The 20,772-nt window shown below is 39.6% G+C and overlaps 1 protein-coding gene across 3 annotated transcripts in view; it reads right to left on the reverse strand.

The window, feature by feature from the left end:
* NPAS3 (neuronal PAS domain protein 3) overlaps positions 1-20,772 on the reverse strand; it is an 836,879-nt gene that overhangs the window by 232,852 nt on the left and 583,255 nt on the right. For all 3 annotated transcript variants that reach the window (XM_029951941.1, XM_029951942.1, XM_029951943.1), the window contains one exon: positions 5,218-5,307. In XM_029951941.1, the coding sequence (XP_029807801.1) occupies positions 5,218-5,307 (90 nt within the window). The remainder of the gene's footprint in view (positions 1-5,217; positions 5,308-20,772) is intronic.

A 20,772-nucleotide genomic window follows, 5' to 3' on the forward strand; every position in this document is an offset into this window, starting at 1 on the left:
ATTAGCCCTTCTATCTGCAACCACCCTGCTCCTTTCAGCAAGCTGCCCTGAAACAAGCCAGTTGTGTAAGCTTGTCTGTGACTCTCTAGTGGCTGATGACAAGCAAGGAGGGACCTTCCACTAGGATGGAGATGTGGTGAGAAGTGACTCAGGCAAACTGGGCGCTGCAGGGAGGTGGTGGGGGGCTGGATTAGGAGACATCTCAAGAGAGTGATTAGCTGGCTAGAGGGTATTTTCTAATGATATCACAGGGTAAAAATCTGCTCATTTCCCAGTTTGCTCTAGATCCCATTTTATTTTTAATAAAATTCTATGTTGAACTGAAAACATTTTGCTGGCACAGGTGTGTATCAGAATCATCATCTCTCCCCCCACTTTCAAAGAAAAATGTTTTTAAAAGATACAAGTCCATTTCTATCCTCTGGTTAACTGGCACCCATGTCCTCCGCCTCTGGCAACTAGGATGTTAAACTGCTCATCAGTATTTAAGAGGATTTGTATTTGGGTGAAGGAAAGCTGATATATAAATGCACATAAACCATCAAGCTAGTCAATGCTATTATAAGGCCTGGATATCAAAAAATCACTCTCAAAATGATCTTTGGCACACCAACATCTGAGGGCAGAGAAGTCTCCTGTCTGCTTACGAGATCCGCAATATGATTGTTCATGTTTGTTATATGGTCAACACAGCCTTGCTTTGAATGAGAATGCCAATGGAAGCAAATCATAAGGTCATAATCCGCCTATTAGCCCCTACGGAGACTGTATTTGAGATTTATTTTTATACTTCAGTCCCAGAAAAACACTGCTTTCCATAAAAAGTGATGCTTCCTTATTTTTTGATGGGGAGCATATTTCTCTTTTTGCTTTGGTTGCCAGGAAGCTCATAGATAAACTGGAAGCTTTATCAAATCACTTATACCCCTTCTTAGAGGCTCTATTGTGTGCTCCTAGTGTGTGGTAACAAATGACTCATTTTTGTCTTTTCTTTTTCCTACACCCTGCTTGTATTTTGCCACTGTTTTTTTTTTTAAATAAGCTATTTCCTTTGTGGAAAGAGGAGGATATAAGCCAAAAAATAAATATTTCTCTAAGTTTTAAGTTGGATATCAAACTAGCATTTTATAAAAATTTACCATATAAAGTCTCCTTTGGATCCTTTGACAATTAAGCCCCTGATGCACTGGAATATTTTTCATAAAATCTGGCTATGTATCATTACTACCTTTTCAATGTTAGAAAATACACTGTTTTGTTTCTTCATTTTCCCTTATGCCTATTCCATTATAGCTATATAGATTAGAGCAGTTTTTAGCAGTTCTGAATACCATCACCAGGTATAAGAAACCATTTAAACCCCGTGCAAACCAAAATCAGTATCAATATTTGGGGCTCTTTTTTTTTTTCTTTTTAAGATTGGGCTTCATGGCAAGTAACTAGGAATCCTCTTTACCTAGGGAAGTCAACAGTGCATATTTCTTTTAATTTTTAAAGTTTATTTTATTTATTCTGAGAGGAAGAGATAGCACGAGTGGGAAAGGGAAAGAGAGGGAGAGGGGGAGAGAAGGAAGGAGAGAGGGAGAGAGGAAGAGGGAATCTCAAGCAAGCTGTACTCACAAACCATGAAATCATGACCAGAGCCTAGATCAAAAGTCAGATAGCTAACCGAATGAGCCACCCAGGTGCATCTATTTCTTTTCTCTCTTTTGTTTAAATGTTTATTTCTTTATTTTGAGGCGGGGTGGGCAGGCAAGCAAGCATGGTGGAGAGCAGAGAAAGAAGAAAAGAGAATCTCAAGCAGGTTTGATCTCATGAACAGTGAGATTATGACCTGAGCCAAAATAAAGTTGGATACTTAACTGACTGAACCACCCTGGCACTCCAACAGTGCCTATTTCTAGAACCTGAAACCACACTTTGAATGTTGATTTAAATACTTATCTCTGGCAGAGTCAAAAGGGCTGCTGAGGATGTCTGAACATCATCATAGATCCCGTCATTCCTACCATCGTGATAACATGAAAATACTTTACAGAGAATAACAGCCACCCATGCACACTGGACACCAGGAGGTGTTACACTCAACAGAGTATAGAGGAGAAACCCACTCTGGCTGTCTCTATATTCATGCTATACACCGGAGCTCAGTAGAAGTCTCTCCACTTAATTTTCTCATGAGTCCAAATAAAATCTTAATTCTTTCCAGGACATAGCCACTTTAAAGGTACCATGTTTATTTACATGTTGAAGGAATATGAAGCAGAGAGGGATATATTGAGAGTTACAAATGTAGACATAACTCTGCTCTAATGAACTGACATGCTCGCAATACTCCTCAACAATTTCACTGGGTTCATCTTTGGTGATACAGCCGGACACTGTCTTTATTTAATGGAACTATTTTAAAAGAAACAGAGGGACCATAATTTCATAGACTCCTTATCTCTCTCTAGAACTTGTTGGAATAACTTCTGAGCCAAAGGTGTAGGATACAAATAGGCCATCCATTTGGTTAGCATTCAATTAAGGGTGTGTTTGTGTGTGTCTATGTGTGTGTGTGGGCACACATATGAAAAGATTAAGTATTTACTTAACTGGATAACTTTGAGTACATTTTACGTCCTATGTCCCCCATGAGTACCTCCTGACCTAGCAACTGCAAGAGGTCCCTGAAGAAAGTTGAAAAGAGTTAAGTCTCAAGTACCCTATGGGGAGTTAGATCTTAGCGTTTATGGGTTGGAAATTCTTTCCCCAAGTTGTAGCACCAAATTTTTCTACTCATCCTTTGGGCATTTAAAACCACATCCTGTTCTTATCTGAGTATTTTCACATAAACCCAGAAGTGTTCTTAAACTCTGGTTTTCAATGTTAACACCTACATCGGCATTTGCACACATTACCTTCTTGTGATGGACCCTTCACCATTTCACTTGCACAGTGCTCCAAACCCAAGACCTCTGTCTTGTACCTCATAGTTTCTGCCTGCATGTCCCACCACTGCTGGCAACACCGAACCCGTGACCACAGAGGGTACAGCATGTGGGGGCCAGCGTCTGTCCCTGTTAAGTCAAGATGCTGAGTCCTGATCCACACTGCAAAACCCGTCTCGTATAAAAAGCAGGGAATGATGGCACGGAAGGGGCCCGCTACTGTACCATGTCTACACAGCTGCTTTGTTATTTGTTTCAGATTTTAAGAAAAGATTGACTTAATGTTACAGTAGAAAAGCAGTGAAATACACTGCTTTTAAGGAGAACCCAGCAGAGGGTTAAAGCCAAATTTTTCTTGAACAGATGATATTTCAGATGGCCACACTATTCCAGATGCATCAATTTCCTTGAAAATCCAATCCATATATGTGCATATGCTGTGCTGGCAGGAGGACTGACTGAAATGGCCAAAACCCAAGAGCTAATATTCTTTTGGCCAGAATAATGCAATTATTATTTTCCTAGCTATCAGTCTAAGCATACAGAGCCATCTGTTATGCAAAGCAAACATACACATCTCAATTACAGAAAATGCAGTTGCCTTGACAGAATTTGGATTACACCACTAACCAGGGCTGTAAAATGTGTTTTGAGCTAGTATATAATGGATGCTTTTCAGGAGTTCCCTAATTAGCATTTACCTGCTTAAACTAATTATTCATCCTTCTTTCTCACTGGCTTATTAAACTTTGTTAGATACTGTGCATAAAACAGATGAATATGGGCATCGCAGAACAACAAACAGGAGTGTTTCCGGTCCCTTACGGTACTCACATGGCGGCACACCCATTTCAAACCTGGAGATTCTCAAAACTGGGTCCCCAACAGATGAAGACGAGGCTTAGAGTCTATCAAAGGCTATTACAAAACCAGAGATTTCAACGAGATGCAAGAATGCTAACAGTGAGTTAACAAAAGCTTGGTTTCTATCATTTGGTTTCCTGAAACCCACATAAAATAGAACTACTCTATCAACTATAGCCAATAGCTTCACACGTTCTTCAGGGAAGAGTGAATGGACCCTTGCTTGGATTCTCAACAGTAAATAATCACATTTGGCAGCATCCCTCCCCTCCTCAAACCTCCTCAAATGCCAAATATCTTTCTTTATTATTTCCTAGTGTCTGTCTTGATTCAGCTATTACCAGCACACTCACTAACCGCCAAAACGTTCCAGCCGTGCTGGGTGCCTCCTTAGAGCGGTGCCAACTTGCAGAAGCAATGAGGCTGGGGTAGGTCTTGCTTAAGAGGAGAAAGACAAATCTTATCTCCATCTTTAGCTCCAAGGGGCAACTGAATGAGAAGTAGATTATCCAACTTGGCAGATCATCACATACACACAAAATCTCTCCCACCGAGGCTGTGCTTTCCTCATGCCAAATCACCAGATGAAAAGGGTCAAACTCAGCCAATCACCTGTATGGGCACAAATATCCAGATGTTCAGCATTTTTACAAAAAAACCTCTCCCAAACATCTGGATAAGTAGTGGAATCACCAACTTTTCTTCAGGGCATTTTGGCATTCTGTAGATGCAGCCTATTTCCTGTAATCCAACGGAAGTAACATTTTTGTGTTCCAGGGAAAAATCAAGAATGGACATCTAGGATTTTGTCCTTTACCCCAGCTGCCTCCATCTTCTTCTTTTTCAACCTCTGACAGCCACGCACAAGTAATTAAAGTGCACATAATGAAAGGCTATCTTATTTTATGAAATTGTCTTCCAGCATTAGGAAGCATTTGCAAAGGCAGCAAAATGGATCCTTGCTGGAACCTCCCTGCAACACATTTTAATGGTCTCTTTCAGCATTTCTTGACTCCAAGTGACTCCTGTCATTGTGTCAGCTCCCAGGATAATGCAGGGTACTCCATAAACATCCAGTAATAGGACACAAGGGAAGCACTATTAGTGTGTCCCTCTCCTACGGGGCACAGAGGTTTCAAAGTTCAAACAACTGAGGGAAGAAACTTCATTTGTTCTCAATAAATTAATAATGATCCTTGGAGGGGTGGGTCGGGGGGGACTTAAGTTTTTTGAGTACAAGTTTATTTCGAACGTTTCAACGAAAAGAATTTTATCACCGACTTCGCAAGAAGAGTCAGGTAGACCATTAAAGAATACATGTGATAATTCACACTAACCAGAATATCCTTTGAAGAAGGAAAAGTACGAGGCCAAAGGAGGCTTCACAATCTCCATCAAGAATCTAAATTGTTTTACTTACTTGAGAGAGGCCTAGGTAGATGGAGACAGTTTCGGAAATGTACAAAAATTTTCCTTCTTGATTTAGTGCAAATACAAAGCCATCCAGGGACTGCAATAAAAAAAAAAATATAATTAAGTTAACAAACATATGCTGGAGATTTGATAAATAGGGCATCAGATACAAAGCAACATAACACCGAACTTAAAACCATGTTTTTCTTCCCGTTTAACCGAAGTCCTAAAATCTACTACTGCCCCATACGTGAACAAACTAAAGGTCTAAATTAAGACTACAAGCTTTCTTTTATTTCCAGGACTTCCTTATGTCTGTCATTTTGATCAAGATACATTATATTCAGGTATGGAATCAGGTCATGCTGATTTTATGAGCTGTTGCCCTTATTTATTTATTTTTTGGATTCAGTAGTTTAATAGATTAAATCAGCCAGATTCTCCATTAAATAGCTGAACAGGAATGGAAATTGTAATGAAACGAGAGAAAAAAGGGCCCCTATATGAAGAGCAAGGAAAATCACCACGGGAGCTACTGTGGACATCAATAATTTGCTAATTAATAAAGGATTATGCCCCTCTCACTCCCAACACCTATTGTGGTAGAACAAATAGAAAAAGTCAATACATTATGGGTGAATGATTATAGGCTGAAACCTTACAGACTGTAACCCTTTTTTTTTTTTTTGCACAACTCTGTATTCAAGTTTTATTGTGATAGACCTAGTTTCTATTAAGACTCCTGAAATGGAAACAAAGGAGGGGGAGTGGGGAGAGAAGGATGAGCTGCATCATCTGTAGCTCCTGGAACCTTCACCCACTTTCCAAATGGAGGGTTGCATTGTCAGTGTGACAAGTGGTATCAATCGTCACGGACTCCAACTGCAATACAGCACTCAAGTAGAAAATACATTTGTTTCAAATTCTGGCAATCCAAGAGCATTCTGTACCCTCCATCCCCCTTAGGTCTTTCGTTTCCCTTTATTTATCTCTAACCAGGTAGGCTGCACAAGTAATGCTTGAACAGAAAAAGAAGTTTCCAAGATCAATGGTTTGGACAAAGGCTGAGAACTGGGAATAACAGGAAACTCACTCTGAAATCAAGGTATGTGGCAACACTAAATTAATGACATAACTTTTAAATATAGGAAGGTGGAGGAAGCAGGTGAAATTCTGGTAGAGCAATGGATTGTCTCAATCTCAGCAGGAGTTTCATTTTCCTAAAATACTGAACTCTTTCTTGAGCTCCAAATGTCTGTATAAAATATATGTATTTATATAAAATATATGTATTTATATATGTATTAAATGTATGTGTGTCTATAGGAGTGTTTGTGTGGGTGCCTGCACGTGTGTGTGTGAGACATCTGAATTCCATGATCCCTGACCCGTTTTCAGAGCCCTCATGGTCAGAGACTGTGGGTAGTGTCCAACCTCTTCCTCTGATTAGGTAGGCTCTGAAAACATTTCAAAAGTCACATTACATGACTACATTACAAATCACATGACAGACAAGCTTTTGGTCAGGATGCTGTCCATTTACTAAGCAATATGTGCTAAGCAGTTTGCATGTATTAACTCTTCTAATTTTCACAAGTATCATTTGAAGTAATTATATTATTCTCTAAATTTTATATAGAAGGAAATTGAGGCTTAGTGAAGGCAGGTGACATGTCTGTCCCTAGTTAGTGATGGAGTTAGGATTTGAACTCTGACAGTTGGACTTAATAACAATACTGCCCCTACTCACAACAAAGTTATGTAACTGATATGTGTCAATTAATGGAAAGAAATAGTTATAGCATTTCTGAATCTACTAAGATGCAGCTTATGAGTTAAAAATTGTCACTTGATTTTGCAAGGATTTTCAGATGACAGAATCCCATTAGGAGATAGGAAACAGGTATGAAGTTGGATAAGAGAGTTTACAAGTCACTTCCACTAGAAGTTACCCTGTCACCTTCTCTGTAATTTTACTCCTGGAATCAGCTAAGGGACAGGGAACAAAATACTTAAAGGACTCCTTCCCTTTGATGAAACTGTCACCCTCTTTGGAGTCTAGTGAGATCCAACCTTTCAAGCTTGGAGTGTGGCACTGTGAAATCTTGCTTTGAGCCCATGCAAATGGACATAAGTTTCCTTTGTGGAAATTTGGGAAGGATCTCTTTTCAAACTATCTTTACCTCACACAAGAGATCTTTAGAGGATGCCGCATGAAGATTAAGATTCTCCTCCTTTAAACTTTCCCCATGGAGAACTGGGCCTTGACAGGTTTTCCACTCAACCCAATGGCCACGCCCTGGCATACAATCATAGAGAGCTGTGGCAATCATCTTCTCCAACCTTAAAGCGATGCTGTCAGAATAGAGAGATGGCAAGAGTACTTCTCATGCACATACACATGATAGTTTTAAGGCTGACTGAGAAAAGAAAGGACTGATGAAGCTAGCACAGAGACAACCTCCTGCACTCTAAACCCTCATTGTACAGGTTGGAAAACTGAAGCACAGAGGTTAAGTGGCTAGTCAAGATCATCCAGTCATCCAGTGGCCAACTAGGATTAAATCTGCTGCACATAGATAGTAGGGTTAAAGTATTCATGACGTTGTATGGTCCTGGTTGGCTTAGTCATGTTCCAAAAAGACTGGATTTCTCAACAGTAAGATGATGTCTTACTCATCTTTACTTGGCCCACATTGAACAACTGCTCAACCAAGACCTAGTGAACCCAGTTCTACCTCCAAGCTCAATGCTCTTTTCCTTAGATCACATAGGCTAGAATGGCTAAGAAGGATGGAAGTTATTTTCTGCAAGAGTCCTGTTATGTAGCTATTAGAGTATTTGAAGATTCTGATGCCACAGATGTCTAACGTGGCAGGTCATTTGCCACCCACACATATTCTTTACGTTATCACTGAAAGGGATCATGATTTTGTAACATTGGGTTCATATCTCATGTATTTACTAAACTAGTAGAGGATGTTTGGGCACCATACCAAGGAAAAACATTTCTGGAGGCTGAACATCTGATGCTACTAAGCAGCAGCGATCTAAGAACTGGCCAGTTTTGTTTGGCAAAGCAGAGGCTCTGACACATGTTCCAATTTCCTGGTGAGATTAAAATGAGTCTATGTCTACATGAAACAAAGCATCCAGTCAATTCAATTAAAAATAACAGCCAATTTGGTAGGGGAAGAACATAACTAGTCAGTTTAGCTGTTTGTCATCACAGAGGTAAACACACACACACACACACACACACACACACAAATAGTTAGCCATCTTTTTTACCTTTGTATTTATCATGTTAGTCAATTATAGCTATAGTGTGAGATGAAGATCCAAAACTCAGGTTTGATTACCTTTCAAATAAGGAAATTGGATATGAAAGCAGGTCTGTGGCAGATTGGCAAGACTGCTCTTCACATGGCCATTGCTTTCTGATTCAGGGCCATCCCTGTTCATAGTTAGCTATACTCTGCCGCTTAGGAAAGTTTTAAGAGTAGCATCAATATTGTTCTAATGTGTTTGTCTCAGTTTTAATAGATGGCAGGAAGAAGGAAACATTAAGTTTGTCTTGGGAGCCAAATGTGATTCATCTTGAAGTTCTGTGAAATTTTTTAAAATTTTGAATCAAGAAAGCTACTGCATTCCAAGCTTTTTCTATCACCGCAGGCTACTTTTTCATTTTTTTTTTTTTAAACTGCCCACTGTTTTCAACAGGCGCCAATTAAGATTCCGAGGTCAAAGGGTTAATTACATCTTCTTACTCACTATGTAGAATTTTCTGATTATTAACTAAGGTTGGATTAAGATGAAAAAGAGCCTACACAAATGTTAATACTAGTCCCTCCTTGAGAAGATTTATTATAAAGCCATGCTGAAATCTATCTGCTTCCCTCAAAGCAGATGGAGAACAAAATCTTAGAAGAAACAGTAAAATAGACATTTTAAAGGCATGCTAGTATCTGATTTATCAAGACAGTTTTCTTATTACTAAAACCAGTTCTTAGCCATCCTGACAGGGCTGATAGGAGATTTCCTTTGTCACATCCTGGTAAGTCTATGAGGTACACATACCGGAGGGAAGCGTGGATACAGAAATCAGGGGTTACAGCATCTCTGAATAATAATGCCTGTAATTATAATGTATATCCCTTGACATCAGTGTAACATATAAAGGATAAGGCACAGCTTTTTAACCCCAAAAGCTGAGGGCCCCTAACAGTATTTGTCAAATGATGAGGTTATTTCTTTATAGGGTATGAAACTAACCATAGCTTCATGATTGAAGGTATATTAATGTTTAATACATCGTGCTAAATTCATTTATATTTGTCAAAGTAGTTTTGTGTCTGACTTTTTTTTTTTTTTTTTTTTTTTTAATGTTCCACCCACAGCCAAATCTCACAGAGTAAAATCTTACCACAGTGCCCTTCTAGGGGTAATTCTTATTGTATAACGAAGATCAGTGGTTCTTTCTTCTACATTCCAATGCAGAAGAGAAAAAAATCACCCCAAACTCTTTTTCTATGACCTCACTCCAGTTAGAGTGAAGAATTACCAGTAGGCTAGGTTATTTTAATGACAGATTATTTTAAACTAAGCCTTCACCATCTGTTCCACCCCCTAATTATGAATGCAAAAAGAACATATTTCACAATTACATCAGTAAAAAAGTAAGATACACGTGATTTAAATGCATGCATGTGCTCCATGTCCAATGCACTGTGCATCTGTGATGTTCTTCTAATTTGGGCTTATACTAGGCAGAAAATACCCACCCATGAGAGAGTACAGTCTCTGACACACTCAAGTTTCCCTCCTAATCCAGGGTTTTTCATTGTTATAACATAATTCTGTTAGAGCAAGAAGAGAATCTGGATTTCAGCACAATGCTTGCAAGCCATTAAAGAAGAGTATTTTATAATTACGAAAACATCTCTGCTATTAATAAGCTGAGGCTGCATGAGAAAACTCCTTTAGCTGTCTGATCAATGGGTTAGCGTTGGAAACAGTAGAATCTGCCCTGGAACCAAGCCTCCATCATCATGAAGAAATGGAGTGAGTAAGCCAAGTACAAAAGCAGCCTGGCCTGAAGAGTGAGGACAGGGCTTCAATACCTATCCTACCACTCTGTTTTGGCAGCAGATTAAGGAGTTAGAAAGACAAAAATGTTTCTTAAATTCTTTGGCCTTTGGATACAATAACACTTTGACAGAGCTCATTAAAATGCCATATTGCCCTCTGACTGCACTCAGGAGGTGACGCTCTACTGCTCACGCACGCACATGTGGACTCCCAGCAACTTCAAGGAGCCTGGGACGATGTCCAGAAGTGCCCACATGTATCTGTTTATGGGGAAGAAAACGGTTCCCAAATTTTGTCTTTGCAATCTTGAGTTTTAACAATCAAGCACTGTACAGAAACAAAAGCTTTATTTTTAGAAGTAGGAATCTAAGTCAAGTATATTTTCTCGAAGAGGATAACAGCATACATCAAAGGTTTGGGCTTTGATTTAACTCTTAGGAATCTTCCAGAGCTTTCTGGCTCCTGTGTCTCTTCCTTTGCCCCTTCCCCACCACCATGAGTCAATAACATGAGGGGTAGGATGGGTTCATGTCATTATCATGTACCAAATGTCACACATTCCCCCAGTCACAGCACCAAACTAGATTGGGCCACATTTGATTATTTTCCCACTAAAAACAAATTCCAGAACAACAAACCTTGGTGCCTCGTAAGACCTCTCCTAAGAGTTTCCTAAAACACATACATCTAAACATCTTAGGTGAGAAAACAGAGCAGAGAGGCACAGACGGCCTCTCTTCAGTTCTTAGAGGAGAGTTTCCAGAATAAAAGGAGTATGTTGAGCTAGTGAAATGTTAAAACATGAAAAGAACAAAGACATCTGCTTTCTGAGCAAGAAGATCAGGTTTTGCTTCTGCTCATTAAAATTCCATTTTGTGGAAGCTGTGTATCAAAGTGCTGACCTTTTTTCCTCTGGGATGCTAGTTCAAGCCTTACATCCAGCCTTGAGGGATGTGGATTTCTTGATTTAAACATCCAGCCAAATGGACAACAGGCTCTGGTGTGAAGACAGGGTGTGGCATCTGTGGAATCACACGTGTGTCTCTGAGCCACCAGGGGTGGTCTGTGGATACCACATCATCTGTGGCTTGTCCTGAGAGACTGAGACTCCAGGAGGCATGAGTGACCATGTGGTGCTCACAAGCTCTGATGCCTGAGGGAGAGGATTCCCACTAGTTATTCTAAGGCTCAGATATTCACTGGAGCATTAAAATGCCTTCGTTTTGTGTATGCGGTGTATTAATTTACTGAAACAGAGGCTCTTCAGAATCCAGGAGCCAATTCCGTACTGTGCACCTTTCCCTTTTAATTCAGAGTTCTCTTTTAAGTGAAAGGAAAAATTCCCATGCCAGCCAGAGTAATGTAAACATTACATGGTATTGGTTCTGAAATGCCAAAAAATACCACTGCTTTGCTTTGGGAACTCCTGGAGCTTGGTCACATCCAGGGCTCTAGGTGTTATTCATGTTTGCCTTATACAAAGCAATACAAAGAATAGATAATAATTGTTTATCGGACATTCTATAGATCACAGACTACTGGAAAATAGAGAATGGATTACATAATATGTATCAAATATACTATTATGTATTACATATATATTTTGCATATCATATACATCATACTGTATTACAGAATGTCTTAAACGATGCTCAATTCCCTCAAATATTCACCACAGTAGAGGGGGAAATGAAGAAAAATAGTATCTGTTAGGCAAACTGCATAAACTAAATGTGAGAGAGGTATTACTTAATCCTACTTTATAGGTAAGGAAACCGAAGCCCAGAAAACTTAAGGACACTGCTCAATGTCACAGATCAATAAGGGGTAGATAGAAGAAAGGATCCTCTTTTTTCCTCTGGATGCCGGGACTACCTGCTGGGTCTTTTAGTTGTTTAACACCCCATCAAAGCTGCTCAAATTCTGGGCTTCCTCCAGCACTTCCTTCCACATAAGTGACTCTCACGTTCCTACTGTTTAAGGGCGATACATTCCACAAACAGCGCTGAGGGCTAACTGTGCACCGGGCCTGTCCGAACAGAGGTTCCACAAAGCTGAACAAGGACCCACTCACAAGCTCCTTTTTCAAAGAAAGATCATCCTTGGGATCGGAGACAACGCAAATGAGCCAAGTTGAAAATTAACTTTATAAAACAAAAAGCTGCAGGGCAAAGGCAGTTTCCTGCTTAGGATGCCCTCTGTAATAGGTGGGGATCCCTATCTCATATCACTAAGCTCCACACCTGTAATATTATGTGGTCTTTGATTGAGAAAAGGCGTGGATTGATGGAATTTGTATTTTTCAGCCTTACTGAGGTATAATTGACAAACGAAATTGTGAGATATTTCAAGTAGACAGGATGGTGAGTCGCTACACATACACGTGGGGTTCTTCCCACCTAGTTACCTAACACATCCATCACCTTGCAGGTGTCTCTTTCTGAACTTGTGAAGGTACAGCCAAGAGACTGCTCGACCTCAGGGAAATTCTCACGCATTGAAGGAAGAAGAACCAACCTAGAAGACTGCTGGGAGAACCACATCTCCCAACGTCACCTGCTAGGACTGCCTTGAGCACACACCCCAGAGGCCACGGGGCTGGCCAGGACCTTAATCCCATTTCCGGTCCCCAAGTTTTTCACTCAGACTTAGGGCTTTTCCCTTCCCTTCTGGGTATATTAATACCATTTTATGTAGAAGTATACGATTTCATGAAAGATGACTTTACAGAAATCTGTTTTGCAGTCATGTTTGCTTGCACATCCTCATAATAACAAGGTAGACTCATATTGCTACTTCTCTTACGGCTGATTATGACTGAACCTTGACTGTTTAACTGGGCAGTGGGTAACTTTAAAAAATAGGTTCCTTAAGAGAAAATAATAAAAGCTTTGTACATGTATTCCTTTAGGTAAGGAGTTTGTGTCAGGGGTAGTAACAGTGATTAAAGAACCCTGTAATGAATTTAGCATATTAAAAGGCCATTTAGAGACCTTAGATATTAATCTGACGCATTCATATGTGTTTCATTTAGGAAACATTTATTGGTATCTCTAGGGAAATGGTATTAAAAACATCTGTACTGAAAGGAACTTGATTGTTGCCAATATAGTGGCCATGGACTGAATTATATCCCCCTCAAATTTGCATGCCGAAGCCCTAACTCCCAAGGTGACTGTGTCGAGGGACTGGGCTTTTAGGAGATAATTAAGATTAAATGAGAGCATAGGGATGGGGTCCTAATCCAACAGGACTGGTGTCTTTATATAAGAAGAGTAAGAGAGAGCTATCTCTTTCCCTACAGGCATGCACCCAGGAAAGGTCATCAGAGCATACAGCAAGAAGGTGGCCATTTGCAAGCTGCAAAAAAGGCCTCACCAGAACCTGACCATGCTGGCACCTTGATCTTGGACCTCTAGCCTCCACAGTTGTGAGAAAACAAGTGTCTGTTGCTTTAGCCACCCAGTCTTTAATATTTTGTTAGGGTGCTCAGAGTTAAGATCGTAGTTCAGGAATTCTGATTGGGGAAAATGCACGGGCTACGAAAATCTTCAATGTTAATTTCAGGAAATCACTGTAACTAGAGTCTCTTCTCTTTATTCTAACTATCATTCATAGAATCAATAATTAATTTTTCCCAGGCACACATAAAGCTATACATATGACGGAATGATAATAGAAAGTAGTGTTTAGTTCCAGAAATTCAGTAATGCTTAGGATTGTTTTTTAAATCTTTTTCAAGTAATTGCACCTCTTCTGGGTCCTACATTTACAATACTGCAATCTTTATATTGGTTTCCTGTGAATTTCAAATGCTTGGAGGCTACACTGCTTCAATGCCTTAGCTCCATACAGAGCAGAGATACACATTTATGGGAAAATCAATTATTCTGATGGAATTGGGAACCTGCTGCTGAATGATCTTGGGATAAACAACTGGGTTTACCACTTGCTATGGCTCTTGGCTGCTTTTCTGACCTTCTACTTTCATTGCACCATTGGCCGCTGAGTCTTAGTGAGAAGGACCAGCACATACTGCTTGTCCACAGAGCTCTCAACCTATTCACGGCTTCAGGGAAATCTATTGAACACACCTGAAGCTAAGAAGACTGTTTGTTGTTTGCTAATATACTTGCAGATACACAAAGCATAATGACTAAGGTTATAAGAAATCTTCAGACAATCTCTAGATGATATCCTTCAAAGGAGAGCAATTCAGCATGTGGAATGTGGTAGGACCAAATGACAATCTAAATGTATGCAATTAAATGTAGTGGTGCTTGGCTGTGGATGCTGGCTTATGACGTGTTCAATTCAGGAACAGAATGAAAGAACTAGACCAGTGTCTGAGGTTTTTGGTATTGGCAATTTTGTAGGATACCAACATTAGCAGAGAAGGAAATTAAATTAAATGAGGTTGGAGTTTCCTTCCTCTTTCTGATCTATTTCAGTGGCTATCCTGACTGCTAAAGAATTCATAGCCATCACTGAGGAGTAACTGGCTCTTTTACTATTTGAATTTCCAGGATCATATGATGCTTTAACCACAATCTCTGAGATTTAATAGGAATCATGGGACTGAAGTTGTCTATAGAGAAGTGTAACTAATGGGAACACAAACATAAAGCCTAAAGCGACTACCTTGAATGTAAAATCAGCTATATGAAGGTAATGTGAAGAAGACAAAGATCATATGCAGTAGGTGGAAGCTCCTGGGCTTACTGTCTGCATGGCTTTCTGACCCACCATGTGGGACATATGCGTATGAGCCAGCAAACATGACAGACTCAGCTATTTTCTGTTTAGTTTGACTGAGAGATCAAATAATCACTGAGATTATTTTGGTTTGTTTTACAATAGGTACTCAGGTTTGTTTAAAACCATTAGAAAGATATAGTTCTTAAAGTTTTTACTAGAGAAATGCGCTGTGGTCGACAAAGGGCAAATTAGACTCAATACATGAACTGTCACTAAATGGTCAATTTTTCAGGAACAGAGCTGATCTATAAAGTTTGAGATTCCTGCATAGAGATAAATATATTTTAAAGGTACTAACATACACTCTTAAAATTAGCAAATAGGATGGACCATTTTATGGGGCTGACCATATGCATTTCCCAGGGCAGAAGCAAGTGTCAAAAGTTTTGGACCAAAACTTTCCTTTCCCTTCTGTCCTAAAGTGTCATCATCACACAGGATCTTCCCCTTTCCTGGACTCCTTAGTGAAGTCAGAGACCAGTAAGTGACCTCCCAGACACTTGCCAAATAATGGTAGACTTTGTTTTTTGTTAGGCAGCACAGAGTTCTTCGCCCGCTAGGCAGGTCTAACTTACTGAGCACTTTGTCTTGAGCTATTTGGCACAAGGTGCCACAGAACACCACAATCTACTTTAGCCATAGAGACTCCATTACCTGCCACAGCTGAGGAATCACTTGAAGTGCTTTCAGGGACTCAGGGCCATGTGGTTTACTGAAGTTATTTAACAGCCTACAAGGGATTCGCTCTAACAATAATCTAGGTTATGCATGATCTATTCAAATGCACTGATGTGCCAATTCACAGTAATTCCAAATGAAATTTGCAGTTGGCTGTATTGATAATTCATTCACTAGAAACCTTGAATCAATAGTCTCAGCCTAATTCTAATGTGCACAATGATCCATTTACCCACTCTTTGGACTTAAACAGCTAAAGATATGTTAGAACAAAAATAATTTGAAAATGGATATATTCCACCATTCAATGCATTTGATGGATGACAGTCCATCTCTCAATGACTATTAGACTTATTAAAATTCTATTTAGTCTACAGAATTTATAGTGGCCTCAATCAGATAGCTCTCTAATACCTTCAGCCACAACTGTCACCTCCCACTTAGTCTTTCTCAACCTTTGATGTCAAAGACATCCAAATTGCCAACAACACAGTAGTATGAAGGAGCAAATATACTGATTAAATTCCAACTCTGATTTTTCAGTTGGCCCTCTGCCTGGCTTCCTTTACAGGGTGGGCATATGAACTAAAACTTATTAAAATGGTATTTTTCTTAACTGTCTAAAATCCCAAGACTACAATATAATCAACTTCACAAGAAATTTCCCACCTGTATCCACCACACATACTCTGTCACCTAAGACATTAATATTTTTAATGAAGTCTCTAATAATTTAAGAATGATGAATCCTCATTAAAACTCTTCCTCAGACATATCTTAGAGTTTAAGTAAACATCAGCCTCCCCATGAATGACAGAGGCCTGAAGGAAGTGAGAAGTATAATGTCACCTGGGATCACCTTGGAAACCTCAACACACAAGTTCTGAATCAACAGCTTCTCCCCCCACACATCTAGGTCCTCATTTCAGCCCCCTTTTCACTTTTTCTTTTTTCTTATTTCCTTTTTTCCTCTTCTTTTATCCATTGATTTGCATTCTGTACTCATCCATTTATTGAAAGAGGTGTTGATGGTTGAAGGGATGGCATGCTTGTAGTGGTACATATGTGCCGTATTTCATGATCAACGTTCTCAGCAATCCTGTTCTGAATGCATTTTTATGTGGAAATTACCCTGGGCAGTAAAATAACTACGGATGTTTATGCATATGACTCATAGATGTATAATAATTACTAACAATTTTGAAGATGAAGAATGGCTTCAAATTTGTGTAGGCTAGCATAAATTCTGTGTGGTCGAATATTGGGGATAGATTCTTTTTGCCTCCAAGGGGATTTGTTCATTCTAGTCTTGACCTTTTCCAGCAAGTAAGATTTGTTTTATTGTCTTGCTTTGGGGCTTCTCCTTAGTAATAGGATGACCTACTTTAATTTCTACTTAAATGCGTTGCAGGCAGGAGAGGGAGTTCCCCCTAAAGGATTGAGCCCCTAAAGACTCAAATTGGCCTCTGTGCCCTAATGGAAGACTTTTATCCCAAAGCAAATAAAAAATATATCAAGGGTTTTACAAACACAACCTTAAGCTGTTATTTTCTGTGTGTTCCTTCTATTCTTATTATAGGTAATCACACTTGCTTAAGACATTTGCTCCTCCTATCAGATTTTTATCCCTTTCCTGGTTCTTTTTAGCCATCACAGGCACCTCTCATGAAAGTATATAGTCAATATTAGTTTGCCATTTCCTAAAAAGCACAAAAGTGTGGCCTAATGGCACAGACAGATGGCCTCCTAGGTAAGTCTGATGGACTCTATGTTGGCAAAGGTCTCCATCGCTTAACCACATCCTTAATTTCACCTGAACCAATGAACTCAAAACAGTGCAATAGTGAATGACTGACATTTTGGTATTCTACAATGCATGAGCCCACCTCTTTTCCATAATCTCAGCAAGGCAACACATCTTTATAGGCAATGAGTGAAAGAAACTTGTTCCTTCACATATTTCCAAGAAGCAATTCTTATATTGGGCTCCCTTAAGACACAGAACTACATGATTACAATTAAAATTTCCAATAACATGATGGAATACAAAACCTTCATTTTGAACAGCATTAAAAATTTTGGTCTCAAAAGGCTTACTACAGTACAGTAAAATCTAGGGGTTCTGCCATGAGTCATGCATGCTTGCTTCTTCAAGGCTGAATCCTCTTGCCTTACAGGGACACACAAAAGAGAATGGTGGGTGTAGCAGGTTATCCAGCAACTTTTGAAGGAACCCTATTAGTAATGCCCCCTTTCGTCATCCTACACAGTGCCAATGAATTACATGAGACAGCATCTAGCCTTAAACACTCGGATGTACAGAGAGATGTCAAAGCAGAAGTACCTGAGTGTTGGATGACACAGGCTGAAACATTAAGACTCTTCCCTCCAGTTCTCCGCATACATCAGTGAACAACAGGATTGCCAACATAGCAAGTGGTTTAAAGAGAACCAGTTCTTTCACATCTCTCTATGGTTTTCCCAGGGTCTTCATTAAAAAAAGGGGAGGGATCTAGGTATTATCTGAGTCCTGGATAAGACCCCAGAAAGGGGCCTATTACAGGGACAGATTGCTGTCCTTGTTAAGGGGTGTGGGAGAGGAGATTTCCAGAGCAAGAGAGCCTTATACAACCCTCCAGAGAAAAGGATTAAGGAAGGAATAAGGATGCATCGGGCAGATAGATGGACTACTGCTGAGACCAGGATGTCTTGATCAGTGCTAAAGAGCACATTCTGTGGCTTTCACCAGGGAAGCACTTGCCACAGTTCTTGAGAAATGCTCAGGGAGGAGGATACCAGAGACCATAGCTCATACTTCAAAGACTGGGCACTATAGAGAGGGACCTTCTAGATCTCATACTCTAATCATGCTCAACATGAGACATGACTCTGTTAGAAAGATTCTGGTCAGATTCAGAGGGACTCTAAGAGTTGAGGCAATGGCCAAGGAGATGGGACAATTATGCCGTTGTCTTCTCAATTACTTTAGTGAAATTAAAGAGTCTATGGAGCCAGAGCTGGGTAAGCTCTACACTCAGTTTTAAAATGAGAATCCTTCGAAGTCTTTAAGAGGCAATGAAAAAGAATACCTGCTCTTTGGACTCAAAAAGACCAGAGCTGGAATTACCAATTCACAACTTCACAGTTTTCTTATATATGAAAATGTAAAGAATATCTGTACATTATTTAATATATTTTTAAATATTTTTAAGAGAGAGACAGAGACAGAGTGTGAGTTGGGGAGGGGCAGAGAGAAAGGGAGAAACTGAACAGAAACTGAAGCAGGCTCCAGGCTCTGAGCTGTCATCACAGAGCTCAACACAGAGCTTAAACTCACAACCCACGAGATCATGACTTGAGTCGAAATCAGATGCTTAACTAACTGAGCCACCAAGGCGCCCTTCCGTACATTATTAATTCTACTCAGTAGAGATTTTAAGTTGATTATAATAAATGCACGTAAAAGGGCCATCATATGGTAGGTATTTGGTAAATAGCACCCATAGTGGTTATTATTTGACTTGAGATGCTGACTTAGAAGAGTGCCTGCAAACACCAGTGGCTTTTACTTGATCATAAGAAGAAATGCACAGGTGGAGAAAATGTTGTAATCCACAAAGGGCACCAAAATGAAGTTAGATATCAACTTAAGGGGGAAAGCAAGAAAAGGACTCTTGGCTGAATGAGATTCTATCCTGGTTATAAATACTTCTCTTTAAATGTTTAATAAACAGGACTTGGGGACAGAATATTTTTAAGGGAGAAAAAAGACTTAACTTCTACAAGTCCTCAAGGTCAGTGATCAGGAAGAGACGGAAATCTAGGGTGAGGCACTTGTACAACACAGTAATGTCAACAAGAAGGTGAAAAAGAATAAAACATAAAACCAAGATAAAAATAATTTTTAGTTCCATAAGCAGAGTCATTTGAAAATGAGAACAATTCGAGGATGTGTGTATGTGTGTGTGTGTGAGTGAATACTATTATATACCATGTGTATCAGTGACAGAAATTATTAAGGTGGCCTCTGTTTTGGACCCTGGGAGAAGGACTTCATAAGGACTAACACAGCTCAATCCTCACTCCTAACTGATGGATATACTATTGCTGTCCCCTTTTGAGATGAGAAAAATTGAGATGACACAGTAAGTGGTAAAGCAGGAACTCATATGCAGCATGCAACACTGTATATTGACGCTGAGGATTTGGAGCATATTTTTTTTTCCACAGCAGAGATTCTTCACTTTTGGCATCAAATCACTACCATTTGTTTCCCTATATAGAGTTCCCTGGGGCAGAGGGTAGAGAGGTAGTGTGCTCAAGGTGACGTCCAAAGCAGATGTGGGATAAGAAGATGGTTTGTTGTCCTGATTGTGAGGTCAGCCAAACGAAAGATTGAGGCAAGATAGGACATTCTGCTAGGTATGGTCTAAGCTATACCTTGGTTGATTAGATCTACTGGGTAAATGTCATTCCACAGGTGCATTGTTTTACATAGTTTGATTCCTTGGCAACTTTTCCCCTTTTCAACCACACCTCAGTAATATATTCAATAAAAAAAATACTGAGGCAAATATACAGAAAAACAATTCTCTGTTCAAAAGGTATTGGCAAGACATCTAATAGTCCCAGAAAAATCAGTTGTGTTTGAATACTCATTCAGACTAATGTGTCATTGATATAAAGATCTAGAAGATTGAAGCAATAAAGGGCAATGTTCTAGATATTGAGCAGTAAATACAAGAATAATAAAAATTAGAAAGTTTAGATTACTCATAATAATATTGTGATGTTTTATACTAATTCTATATTGTTTCCACTGCTTCCTTTTTCAAGGATAATGGGAAGCAGATCAAAGTGGGTATGGGCTAGTGAGAAGATGGTCTTTAAACTTTCTCCAGATGAGAAGCGAGGGAGTAAGAGTGCAGGAAGAGATGGAAGGAGGAGGGAACCAGCTTTTACTGAGGTCCCCCTTGTCTACCACATGCTCTATCTCACTAGCTACTTCCTGTGAGTGCACAGCCCTGGCCTGTTT

Source organism: Suricata suricatta, chromosome 9 (genome assembly GCF_006229205.1).
Source record: "Suricata suricatta isolate VVHF042 chromosome 9, meerkat_22Aug2017_6uvM2_HiC, whole genome shotgun sequence".
Classification (NCBI taxonomy): Eukaryota; Metazoa; Chordata; class Mammalia; order Carnivora; family Herpestidae; genus Suricata; species Suricata suricatta.